Raw genomic sequence first — 13,937 nt, forward strand, 5'->3', positions numbered from 1 at the left:
AATATACTAATTGTATTTATTATATTCATAAAACCCTATAAAAATAACAATATAAGTGGTACTTATTAAATTATATTTTATTCAAAAATAGTATATCAATTGAAATCATAAATTATTTCCAATAAAAGAGCTAATAAATGTGTGTTAACCATCAAACATTACCTTTCTTTGTTAATATAAAACTTTAAGTTTCATTATATTAAATTTTAAGGCAAACCATAAGTATATTCAATAATTAAAACATAATATATATCTCTATACTAATAAAAGAGTAATCCTTTTGCCAAGTGTCATAATATTAGAACTCCTAATTATTATGATGTCACTTGTCATTCTATTAATTTTCTATTTTAAATTCATTAAACCTCCTAATTAATGTGATGTTATTTGTCAATCTACTTATTCTTTATTTTAAATTTTAAATTTTAAATTTTATATTATTGTTTTCATTAGTTCACAAATAAAAAGAGTCTAATATATATGATAAATTAATTCCACATATTTATTTGAATCAATAATTATAATTTTACATAACTAATAAAAAAATCTCTTAATTAACAATGTATTTAAAATTTTATATAAAATAATTGATTAATAATTTTGAATTTTTTACTATGAATATTTAATTAATTTTATAACCGTGATTTCCACGGGTTATAAACTAGTATATATATATATATATATATATATATATATATATATATATATATATATATATATATATATATATATATATATATTATGTTTTTAAACTATTCACCGTTTGAACCGAACATATCCATAAAAACAACATATATTTACTTTTTAGTGCAATTTAGTTTATTTTTAAACAACTTTATTTTATTTTAAATAAAAAACAACATAGATTTATTTTTAACACAAAAAAACAACGTATTTTTATTTTTCAACAAAATCATATGCTTATGTATTTAAACTAATGTGTGTGTATTATAAATATATTTGCCGATTCATTACGTCCGTTTATATATTGTATTACTAGTTTATAACCCGTGGGAACCACGGTTACAAAATTAATTTAACTTTTATAGTAAAAGTTCAAAGTTATTAATCAGTTATTTTAAATAAATTATTTATGTGAAATTAAAAAATTATAATCATTGATTTAAATAAATATTTGAAATTATATCACTTTATAATTTGTATTAATTTTATTTTAATGCTATTAATTTAATGTAGATAGAATGGAAAATTTAAATTTTAAAATTTCAAATGAATAATCAATAGGTGGACAAGTGACAAATATTAATTAGAAGATATAATATGGTGACACATGGCAAAAGAAGAATAAAATATGCATTAATTAAGAGTTCTAGTAAGGTGACACATGTCAAAAGGAGAATAAAACTATTCTTTTATTAGGATAAGAAGATTTTAAATGAAAATAATATATTAAACATATGTATTCATTGACTTAATAATATATGCCGAAAAAAGAGTAATAGACAGAAAATATTATTTGTTACCCATCAAGAGACAACTAATAGTCGAAAAGAACAAATCGCTAAGATGAAACAAATGGAAATGAAACAATTTGACGTCCGTCAAAACCAAACTAATTACATCTATAAACTAATCGTCGGAATAAAACAAATCGTCGCATCTGCATCGCGCGGGTACCCCACTAGTATATATATATATATATATATATATATATATATATATATATATATATATATATATATATATATATATATATATATATATATATATATATATATATGTTCAGGTTTATTTGAGATCATTCTAATTTTGTGAGACCGTGAGACCAAATCTAAAAATAATTTTAAAATGAAAAATAAATGGAAAAATCCAAAAAACAAATTTAATATTATTTTCGGAACTTGCATTAACTAAAAAGAAAATAAAAAATAACAAAAAAAAAACCCGTTTTTTTTTTAAAAATACGTGAAATATTATAATAGAATATTACACTGTACATATTCTAAAATATAATTTTAAAATGCAAAATAGATGGAAGAATCTAAAAATTCTTTTTTTAAATATTATTTTCGGAACTTGAATTAACTAAAAAAAATAAAAAATAAATAAATAAAATCCCTTTCTTTTGAAAAGTACGTGAAATATTCTAATAGAATATTACACTGTATATATTCTAAAAAATAATTTTAAAATGCAAAATAAATGGAAAAATCCAAAAATTCTTTTTTTAAATATTATTTTCGGAACTTGAATTAACTAAAAAAATAAAAATAAAAAAAAATACGTGTCTCATGGTCTCACAAAATTAGGCCGTCTCACATGAACTTAACCCTATATATATATATATATATATATATATATATATATATATATATATATATATATATATATATATATATATATATATATATATACTCCCTCCGTCCTAATATTATAGTCCATCTTTCCTTTTTGGTTTGTCCCAAAATAATAGTCCACTTCTAAAAATAAATAATATTTTTACCAAAATACCCCATCATTATTACTTAACAAACTAAAAAATTAATTGAACATTAAATGCAAAGTAAGGACAAAACTGTCGTTTTATTATATAAAGTTAGTGGTAATTAATGATTTTCTTAATTTGTGTGTTTTTTGTCTGTGGACAATAATATTTGGACGGAGGGAGTATATATATATATATATATATATATATATATATATATATATATATATATATATATAGAGAGAGAGAGAGAGAGAGAGAGAGAGAGTTAGGTTCATATATAATACATATCTATTGTGTGAATGTATAACAATTGTGGACCAATCAATAGATAAGAGTATTATAATGAATTCAATAATTAATAAATTAAATACCAAAATTGTAACTTATTTTTATAAAAGGAAACCTCATATTAGTCAACCTCTTTATCTCTCCCTTCTTCTCGATTGTCCTCAGCGACCCTTTTCTCTAACTTCTTGTTGGTTGATTGTTCCCCCAAAATCAATAATGGTCCGGAATCCAAGGATACCATCACCACTCACCAACACAGATCTTTACCAACACACACAAATAATGAATCACCAACGACATGTTGCCTCTTTCTCTGCATCTTCATTCACCCACCTCCGCCTCTTTGCATCTTGATTTGCCTAGCATTGGAACACTGCATCATAGTATGTAAGTAAAGTTAGCAAAACATGTTAATTTAATGTCTATTTCTCTTTCTGCTACTAGTACTATATCTCTCATGTTGCAGCATTTTAAGGAAAATTACCCTACATATGAACCCTAGGAATGAGAATTTTACCGTTCAGTGATATTGTGGGATTGTGAATTCCCACGCCCCGGCCTACTATATTGGACCCCATTTCTCCCTTTTTCTATTCAAATAAGCCCCAATCCTCATTTTTCAACCTAAATAAAAAAGGGAGAAATTGCAAGGAATGAAGACTAAAAGGATAAGCAAATCAAATTCTTAACGATTACTTTTTAGTCTTGTAACTGAATGTAAAATCATATTGCAATCATGTTCTAGGCTTCCTTTAACGACTGTAAGCTTTTTTTTTTTTTTTTTTTTGCTTCGGGCAGTCACAAAAATTGTGACCTTCATCTTCATTACTTCATCAAGTTTGTTTTCCATTTTCCTATCTGTTGTTTTTTTTTTTGCTATGCTATTTTTATGTTCCTAAGGAAGTTTGATTTCACCTATGTTTTTTATGTGCAGATAGAAGTTTAAGTTATATTATACACCTACAATTTTACCTTCTGCAATGTCTGTGATGCCAATGATTGCAAGAAAATAGTATGATTTCAATTTCAAGACAAAGCAATTTAGTTATGGAATCTCAATTTAATTCCTTCCATCTTGAATGTTTACAATGGTACATTTGATTTTTATTAAAAATAATAATAATAAGAGGGGAAAGGAAATCACTTACATTGGTTTCTAATGTGCAAAGTACCATTCAAGACATGTCAAACATAGTTTGTGTGTGGTTTTGCCTTTTAGTACAGTAAATGAATCACAAAATCTTGACATCTATTCTTTATGTGCAGTAGCATATTCATTATTTACACAAAATCTTAGCATATACATTATGTACACATTACACCATATTAGTCATATGACCTTGAAATTAACTTAGTGATTTTGTCTTGTTATTTTTAAACTTTTTTTTTTCATGTGAGCTTGAAATTAACTTAGTTTTCTTTGTGTTCAAGTAGCCTAACATAGTTAAGGAGCAGCAATTAGCAAAGTCTATAGACTTAGTTAAGAAGGCGATCCCTTTTCCTGAGCCTGAGTTCTTGAATTTTTTACACACACATGAAAAAGGAGAATCGCAGAGGAAAAGAAAGGAGGAACGTTTTTTTTTAATCTTGAAGTGTTGTCTTCATTGACATGATTTTTATAGAGATGCAGTAGTAATTATATTTGTTCTCTTTGTTTCTATGATATTCTTTCAGAATATACATTAAAAAACCCTCATTCTTTAAGAATATATATTTTTTCTACATGTATTCGTAATTTTGCAGAATGCAACAACCAGTTATACTATCATTTGTATTAGGTTTTATAAAAACCTCATTCTTTTAGAATGTATACTCTTTTAGCATGTATTAACAATATTGTAAAATGCATCTAACAAATTATATTATGATTTTTATTAGTTTTTATATGATTCTTATTAATTAGAATATACATAATCTTATTCTTTAAGAATGTGTAATTCACATAGAATATCTATATGAACTCTTAAACTTTAAGAATGTTTTTACTTTTAAAAGAATGAATGTCTGATAATAAAAAAAATTAACCAAATGAATAAAGATATTCTTAAAGAATTTCCTGTCTTATTCTTCAAGAACATATATATTTTTTACTGTTTGAAAAAATTTGGTTATGTAATTGTCATTAATGTTTTATTCTTTAAGAATGTTAAAGTATGTTTTAAGAATGCCAGTTATGACATCTAATTAATGTTTTATTCTACAAAAATTTCTTACGAAAATGTCATTCATAATCTTTCTTATCATCAAGCATTGAGTTTTAATTAATAAATCGATTCTTAACGATTTTCATGATATATAAAAAGTTATACTTTTAAATAAGATTGATTCTTAATGTTGTATCAACCCTAAGAATTGTTAAAATATTGTATTCTTAAGCATAAGAATGACATAAAATAAGTCACAAATTAATTCTTAATTGTTCTCATGATCAAGAAAAAAATCAAATATCATAAGTGGTGAAAAAAGAAAACACAAATCTTAACGAATGAAGTATGTTTCAAGTTTTTTGAGTATTATGTAAAGCACGGTTACAGTTCCTATGAAAATTCACCTTCCATATTAACTTTTTAACCTCACTTACAATTAATTAAATGCAATTATATAGTAAATGCTACCACATGTTAATAACATGTACCCTAATATCATAACCCTTCATTTCTTTTAATCCAATGGACAAAAATTAGTCATACATTCATACAATATTTGAAGTTCACATTTGATCCTAACCCTATATATATATATATATATATATATATATATATATATATATATATATATATATATATATATATATATATATATATATATGTGTTCAAATGTTTCTAGCAAATAGTATGTGCCTAAATGCACCAATGAAAATTCAGGAAACAATAAATCATTAATTAAATTAAAAAATGGTATAATAGTAAACTTAGTATATATAATTATGGTAAAAAAATCATTCAATTAATCTCTCCTTAATTAGTTAAACCCTAAAAAACCAACATCCCTTTATCAATCAGTCGTCGCTCACAAAATTATCTCGCCTCCACACCGGCGTTTCTTCGATTTCGCCACTGTGCAACATCGTCGGTAGCGGATTGATACCAATTCATCGATCAATTCATATTCACCGGTTCATTCATCTACTACGTCTCTATTTTCCCGTTCGAAAGGTTTGTGGTTTTTTCCCCTGTAAATATTTGATTTTCATTTCTTTTACTTCTTGTTGTCTAGCGATTCTTCCAATGGATGCTACTATTTACGATTCTTTTTCATCTATCCAGGGCATTTGTTTGCTCGATTTTTCCCATTAAACTTTTTTCATTCAACATTGAGAAAAAAGAGTCGATAAATGTTTTAATTTAATAATACTTGGATTTAATATAATGAATACTAAGAATTTATGAAGGATTTATACAAGCTGGTGGGTGGCGTTAATGGGAAACAATGTCTTTTTGCTGTTAGTGTGCCACCAACTATTTTTTTGTGGATTTTTCTTGTTAAGTTTGAAACTCAATTTACTTTTCTTTTTTCCCAAATCTCGTCGACATAATAACATTTGTTTTTGTGATAAGTAGATAGAGTAAATTACCGTATTGATTGTTCATATGAATTTTATGTTGATGTTCATATGAATTTTATGTTTATGGTTCTCAATTGGAATTTTATTCATTCATGATTTATACAAAATGTGGTGTGATTTAGGGAGCGCCCTAAAAGTGTTTGATGAAATGCCAAAGATAAATATTATCGTATTGATCGCTCAACATGTCATGGCCTCAAATTGTATTCATGGTTAGTGATGGTATTTTTATCGAATGTTTATCGATTCTGCATATCATCTCCATTGTTCTATTGATTTATGTATTTTTTTACTTGGATATTTTTCCAATAGAATGCATACGGTAACTGAATCTTGAATTCCAATTCTATCGGAATGGAATCACGAATTCCAATTATGTTGGAATGTAATATGGATATTTTTTATAGTTTTTATTCTCTTAGAAACCGAACACAGGAGGTATACCCTCCTATGTAACTCATTAACTTTGCAAACTTTATTAATTAAAATGAACCCTCATCTAAGAAATTTTAATCCAATTGCTTTTTTATTTTGATTTTGGAACACAATCAGTAGTTTTTTAACCAACAAATAAGTATATATGTTGATCATTCTATGTATCCTGCTATTTCAGTTTCATAGTTTTTTTTCTATTTAGATTGTTAGGTTTTTTTAATGCATCTTAATGTCGATCACCTTAAGCAGTGAATAACCGTAACCAATTCTGTCAGAATAAAATTGGTTTCTATTATTGTTATTGGTATTGATTCTTATAGAATGACATCCTAAATAATGAAACATTACATTCTTTCAAAATAATATACATTGCAAGTTTACAGATGATTGTTAATGTTGATTTGTAGAAATTATAGTTATATTCTATTTGAATGTATATCACATTCTATTAGAATTAATTGTTTTATTCTATTTAATGCACTAAAATTTTTAATATTTTGAAAGTTGATAATGTTTTACTTGTGAATTTAGGTTTTGAAGAAGTTGTCATTAATGTGGAAAATGAAGAAAACATGGAGAACGATATTTGTATTCTAACAGAATGTATTCTGTCAGAATTTTTAAATTGTTTCTTAACAAGAATATTCTTTCGGAATAGAGTGGTGTTTTTGTTAGATTTTGATGTTTTTTTTTCTTGTTTAACCATTTTTAGTTTTAATCTTTAAGAATAAATGTAATCGTCAAACCATTATTAGTCATAATTTTTTTAGAATGATTGTAATAATGTTTATAGTCTTTTTTTTTACTGATGAATGTAAATAGTGATTCTTAAAGAATAAAATTCGTATTTTTTAGAAAAATGTTATTATTAATAATATGTTGTATAATTCTTTAAGCATGTTTAATAAAAAAATATCTTGAATGAAATAATATTCTGCAACAATAAAACAACAAATATATTTATTAGTTTATTGTTGACTTTTTTGTCATTCTGACAAAATAAAATCGGCTATTATTAAAAGTAACATTAAAACTTAAATAGAATTAATTTAAAAAATTCAGATTTTTTAAAAATAAAGGAATTAATGATTCCTTAAAATCCGAGAATTTCCTTTTTTAAAATAGGTTAATTGACCAAAATACTCTTTTGCTGAAATTTTTGTGATTATATGATACATGCTACCATATTATAATATCATAGACTCCCAAATCATGATTGTTGATTCTATTCATCCGGTGGTCAAGATCTGTGCATTCTGGCACACAATAGTTACTAGAAACAATATAACCTAACCCTATATATATATATATATATATATATATATATATATATATATATATATATATATATATATATATATATATATATATATATATATATATATATATAGGATATAGATCCGGTAAAAAAAAATTTTGGTAGGAAGGTAAGAAGTCTTTTTTCTACATATTTTTTTGACGAACCAAAAAAATGAATCACTAGATGATTCATTTGTAAGATGATTCACAAGAAAAAATTCCCAAAAAAAACATCTTTATGATTCATTTTTAAGTAAATTAAGAAAAAATTCACTTTTGTGACAATTTTAGTGAATAACAACAAAATCATTGTATAAATGAATCATCGAGATGTTTTTTTGAGAATTTTTTCTTGTGAATCATCTTACAAATAAATCAACTAATGATTCATTTTGTTTGTTCGCGAAAAAAATATGTAGAAAAAAAAACTTGTTACCTTCCTACCAAAAATTTCCTTCTTAATTGATCTTGACTCTATATATATATATATATATATATATATATATATATATATATATATATATATATATATATATATATATATATATATATATATATATATATATATATATATATATATATATATATATATATATGGCCCAACGTCCAAACTAAAAGTAGCCCAAAAAATAAACAAGTTTACCCACTTTTAGCTGAACACATTACACATCTATAATATGGGAGGAATTGGAATAACCGACAGAAGGAAGCAGGAGCTAGCTGATTAGGGCGCCATATGAATCAATAATCGAATTTACATCCTTGATAATTGAATAGGCATCAACCCTAGACCTTGTGAATCGACATCAGACGTTTGATAATGAATTCATGAACTAATCGAATGAACCATATGTTGATTTCTATCTCACTGCCTCAAATGGTTACTCTCTCTCGGTTACAATCGACTTCCTTGCTCCTAACCCTCATTTCTTGCAGATTCCCTCGCATTCTCCTTTTGCTTCGGACTCTTGATTCTCTTATTTCGAATCCTTGCGACTTGCGTGATTGTCAGATAAGAAGGAAGGTTTGAATATTCTTTTTGATTTTTGTTTGAAAAGCTTATATGTGTGTGTATCATTTTTTTTTTGGGTTTTTTATGAATTTCCCTTCTATTATATGTTATATATCAAATTTTTGTTTCTCATATTTTTGAAATCAATTTATTCAGGACAAGTGAAAAGCATTGCTCTATGTTTAAGAATTTTCACTCAATTAAGTATTATTTTTATATCTAACTAGTTTAAAACCCGTGGAAACCACGGTTATAAAATTAATTAAACTTTAATAGTAAGAACTCAAAATTATTAATCAATTATTTTAAATAAATTATTAATTAACTGATATTTTTTTAGTTATATAAAATTTAATCGTAAATTTAAATAAATATATGAAATTCTATCACCTTATAATTTATATTAATTTTATTTTAATTTTTATTCTAATGTTATTAGTTTAATGTACTTAGAGTGAGAAATTTAAATTTTAAAATTTGAAATTAAGAATTAGTAAGTTGACAAATGGCATACATTAATTAAGAGGTATAATAAGATGACACATGGCATAAGAATAGTAAAATCTACATTAATTATGAGACTTAATATAATGACAAATGTCAAAAGGAGATTAAAACTATTCTTTTATTAGAATAGGGATTGTATAACAAGAGGTCTTATGTTTCAAATTTTCTAATGTTTTTAGGAATATATCGTCCCTATATTACGGGTCAGTTTACGGATTAATCCTAACTTTTATTTTTTGAACAAAAGAGTCTCGATTATTTTATATTTTGCCGAAATTGACGAAAAAGTTTTTTTTTCAACAGAAAATGACAGATTATTGTATAAAACTTGATAATTGAGACTTTTTCTTCAAAAAATAAATGTTGAAATTAAACCATAAATTAACTCAAATTATTAGGACTTTATCGAAAATTTCTCATGTTTTTATCTTAATGCTTTGTTATAAAGGTAAAAAGGATATATGGATAAAATTTTCAAACTAGTGAGTTATTATTTAAATGAACATGATAATAAGTTTGAATAAAAAATATTAAGTTGAATGAACATAATAGTAATCTATAGCATCTTATTAGCCATTCCTTTACAATTGCATCTTATTTAATAAGATAGTAATTTATAACATTTTATTAACAGTTCTTCTTACTATTACTATTTCATCATCAGAGATAGACTTGACAATTCTCGATACAACCCATGACACGATACGAAATAAACAAGTTTGGGTTGAGTTTTTCAATCCATCAACCTACGAACCCGTCAACCCGTTTATTAAACAGGTCATATATAGGTTTTCAAAAAATATACGGTTTGACCCGCCACTTCGTTTAAAAATTTAATAAAAAAATTATATATTTTTTAAAAGTATTAAGTATTATACACTATATAATTTATAGTCTATATTAGGATAGGATACCCGATATCATTGACCATTTGACATTTGACGTTTGCCCTAAATAATCTCAGTATCTCACAAACAAAATCGAATAAGCCCTCTTTCGCTCTCCCCTTTGTGATGGACAGAGAGAACTCATGAACAACGGTGACATGAATGATTGAGCAATCATTATTGAACGACGTCGACGCTTGAATGTGAACAAAGAGCGCACAATGAAGTAGACAATCGATTTGTTGCGACCCAACCCACAAGCACACAAACTCAAATCTACACGAACCCGCCAACCTGTGACCTATATAGTTAAATGAGTTGTGTTCGGGTTGATATATTTTGACCCGCCAACCCGAACACGACACAATTGGCAGACCTAATCAGAGATAGAAGTTTTTCATCAATGTTGCAAAAAAGCATTTCTTTAATATTTATTTATTTTTTTTTGTAATTATTGTGATTATATTTTTGTGTTTTGTGGACATTATTTATGATTTTTATAAGCAGTACTTTTTCGAATCATCTTTAATAAATGAAGGTTTTTTTTGCCACATGTCATCTTCTCCTTCATTTTTGACACTTGTCATTTTGTGAGAATTTTAGAAATTTTATTTTCCACTTGTCATTTTTTAGGGATTTCTATTTTCTTAAAATAAAATCCTATAAAATTGTAATGAGTTTTATAAGGAAATAAAATCATCCTATTAATTTGGTAATAGATTTTCATAAATACTTCGAATGATTTAATTTTTTTTGCAAATTTTCAAAAGATTACTTTTTGTTATATAAAATATTACATTATAAAATATTTCATATTTATATATTGATATTAAATTTTTATTTTTAATAAATCCGTGTAATACACGGGTCTCACACCTAGTCTTTATTATATTTGACTTGAGGGGCTATTTTTTCTTTTTGCCATGTGTCCAATGTATGCTTGGACCGGCCTCGTAACCGGAAAATATGTGATCGAGGAAGACGATTTTAAGACATATTATGTTGATTTGTGCGGGATCTAAAGAAAAGTGTAATAAGTGTTCTTTACAAAGGTTGGGTCCTTTTAATTTGTCTCCATTTGTCACCGGGGTTCATGATTAATTAATGAAACTCTCCACATAATGCAACAAGTTTCATCTTTAAATCTTACTAATGAAATGACTAGGTGTGGACACATGTACATATGCTCAAACGAGGTAGAGAATATTGATTTCCCCCTAAAAATCAATGTTTCTTTAAGGAAATATACAGAGCTAGAGTTACACTTCTTTTTTTATATATGTGTATCACCAATAATCTTCACAGGAGCAACGTCCATCTTGGAAGTTATGGAATTGGAGCTGGTCCCTCACCATTATCAACCTACGTCTGACTTTTGAGATTAATTTCATTCGAGAGTGGCAACGATCACATATCCTCCCTGAGCTTTTTATAAGACGGATCGGTGCTATGTAAGGTGCGTACCGCAGGGCATAAGCTACTGCAACCTCCTCGCTATGATAATCAGAGCGATCTTCTTTCATTCCATCCGAAACTTCAATGTCATCAAGATTAGCTGAGTCGTCATTAATAGCTTCAAACATCGGCTTCATTACGTCATCAAGCTTATCAAACTCTGGGTCCTCGTTGTCTACCGTAAGAAACTCATGTCTTTTTTTATTGATATCCAACATGCACACACCGCCTTAGTTTCAATAGACGATGGAACTTTCTGACTCTACACAACTTACTCACCTTAGGCGTCAGATCATGAGGGATCAACTCTTCAATTCGGTTGAACAGAGAGGAGTTTTGATGTTCCTGACAACCATTGAGCAAGGCCACCCAAGCACATGCATGCCATTTCAATGGTGTCGATGCAATAAAACTTAAAGCTTCTCTTAGTCGTGCAGCCCTTATTAGAATACTAATGATACACATATAGTGCTCTAAACCAGGTTTGACACCCTTCTGTTCCATGAACTCGTACAAATAGTAGTACCCTTCTTCCACAAGCCCCATATGTTCACAGGCATTGAGAACACAGATAAAACTCAAAGAATCAGGTTCTTCTCCTTTTTCCAACATTTTTTTAAACAAGGCCAACGACTTGCTACCAAGGCCATGATACGCATATCCACCGATCATGATATTCCAGGTTAAAGTATCACGATAAGTCGTACCTAAAAACACCTTTTCAGCAGCTTTAATGTCACCACTCCTCGCGTACATGTCAATCAAGGCACTCTCGACATTCTTATGATCCTTGAATCCAGTCTTATGTGCAAATGCATGCAGCGAACTACCGTATCTCAAATATAATATTTTAGCACATGCATCGAGTAGTACACAAAACGTATATTCATTTGGAGCAACATTCTCATGCTGCATATCCGAAAACAATTCTAACGATAAAGCCGCCAACATTGCTGTCCATATAACCACGTTTTGAACTTCATACATGTCAAAAACTTTTGCAGCAGTTAAAATATCTCCACATATCCCATACATCTGGATCATTTCGCTGCATACAGACACATCAAACTCGACATTACTTTTTAGCAGCTTGTTGTGTACTTCACGCCCCAAGTCCAAATCACTAAGTTTACAACAAAGACCAAAGAGACCAATATAAGTTGCTTTGTTCCACACCTTATCTACAACAGACATTCTCTTTAAGAAACTCAATGCCTCATCCAAGTAACCTTTCTCGACAAGTTCATCCAACATAAGATTATAAGAGCGGATATCCAATCTATCATTAGAAGCTTTAACATGCATAGCCCCTACCACATCCGGCAACATGGAATGCAAGCACACAAGAGCGTTTTCCATGTACTTATTGAACACTAATCCAGATTTTAACATATACCCATGACATTGTGTGCCAAATAAAAGGTGCCCAGAGTTTACACAAGACGAAAGCACCAATGAAGATATATACTCGTTAGGGAAATACACATCGTGCTCTGAAACCATTGATTTAAAAAATTCAAGAACTTGAAGACCAGAAGCGTTTTGGAAAGGATTCCGCATTAGATTACAAACATTGTGAGCAAATCCCGGTGCTTTACGTTGTGAGTAAATATCACGAGACCACTGATTAGACGCTAAACGATCGGAATATATTTTGCCCAACTCAAGGTTTGTAGTCCCACTCATGTATCTTAGGAGCTTAACACTGTCCTGTAGAAAAAGCAAAGGGGAAGTCCTCATCATGACACTGACGTTACTAAAATTCCAACTCCGTTCACCAATCCTTGTTTAATACTGCATAAAATTTGACATAGATTAGATATTTTACATGGAACAGTAAGAAATTAGGTTAATCCTAATTGTTTATTATAGGTCAACATATCAAATCAATCTAGTTGGCTAGAAATTATGAGTTAGTTTTTTATAGTATTAAAATGAAAATATACTTTATCCTAATAAAAATATAGATATCCAATAAGCTAATAAGATTCCGAGTTATCCCAGATGGTTGTTTTTATTAGGGCTGTTCGAATGCTCGAG

The 13,937-nt window shown here is 27.5% G+C and overlaps 1 protein-coding gene across 1 annotated transcript in view; it reads right to left on the bottom strand.

The window, feature by feature from the left end:
• The window catches only part of LOC111894766 (pentatricopeptide repeat-containing protein At5g39680), a 70,836-nt gene extending 57,253 nt beyond the window's left edge, over positions 1-13,583 (bottom strand). Inside the window, exons 1-2 of the mRNA XM_023890867.2 lie at positions 12,173-13,583; positions 11,907-12,072 (exon numbers count right to left, since the gene is read on the bottom strand). Of these exons, the coding sequence (XP_023746635.2) occupies positions 11,907-12,072; positions 12,173-13,583 (1,577 nt within the window). The remainder of the gene's footprint in view (positions 1-11,906; positions 12,073-12,172) is intronic.
• Between the last annotated feature and the right edge of the window lie 354 nt (positions 13,584-13,937).

The sequence above is a fragment of the Lactuca sativa genome, chromosome 3, assembly GCF_002870075.4.
Source record: "Lactuca sativa cultivar Salinas chromosome 3, Lsat_Salinas_v11, whole genome shotgun sequence".
NCBI classification, from domain to species: Eukaryota; Viridiplantae; Streptophyta; class Magnoliopsida; order Asterales; family Asteraceae; genus Lactuca; species Lactuca sativa.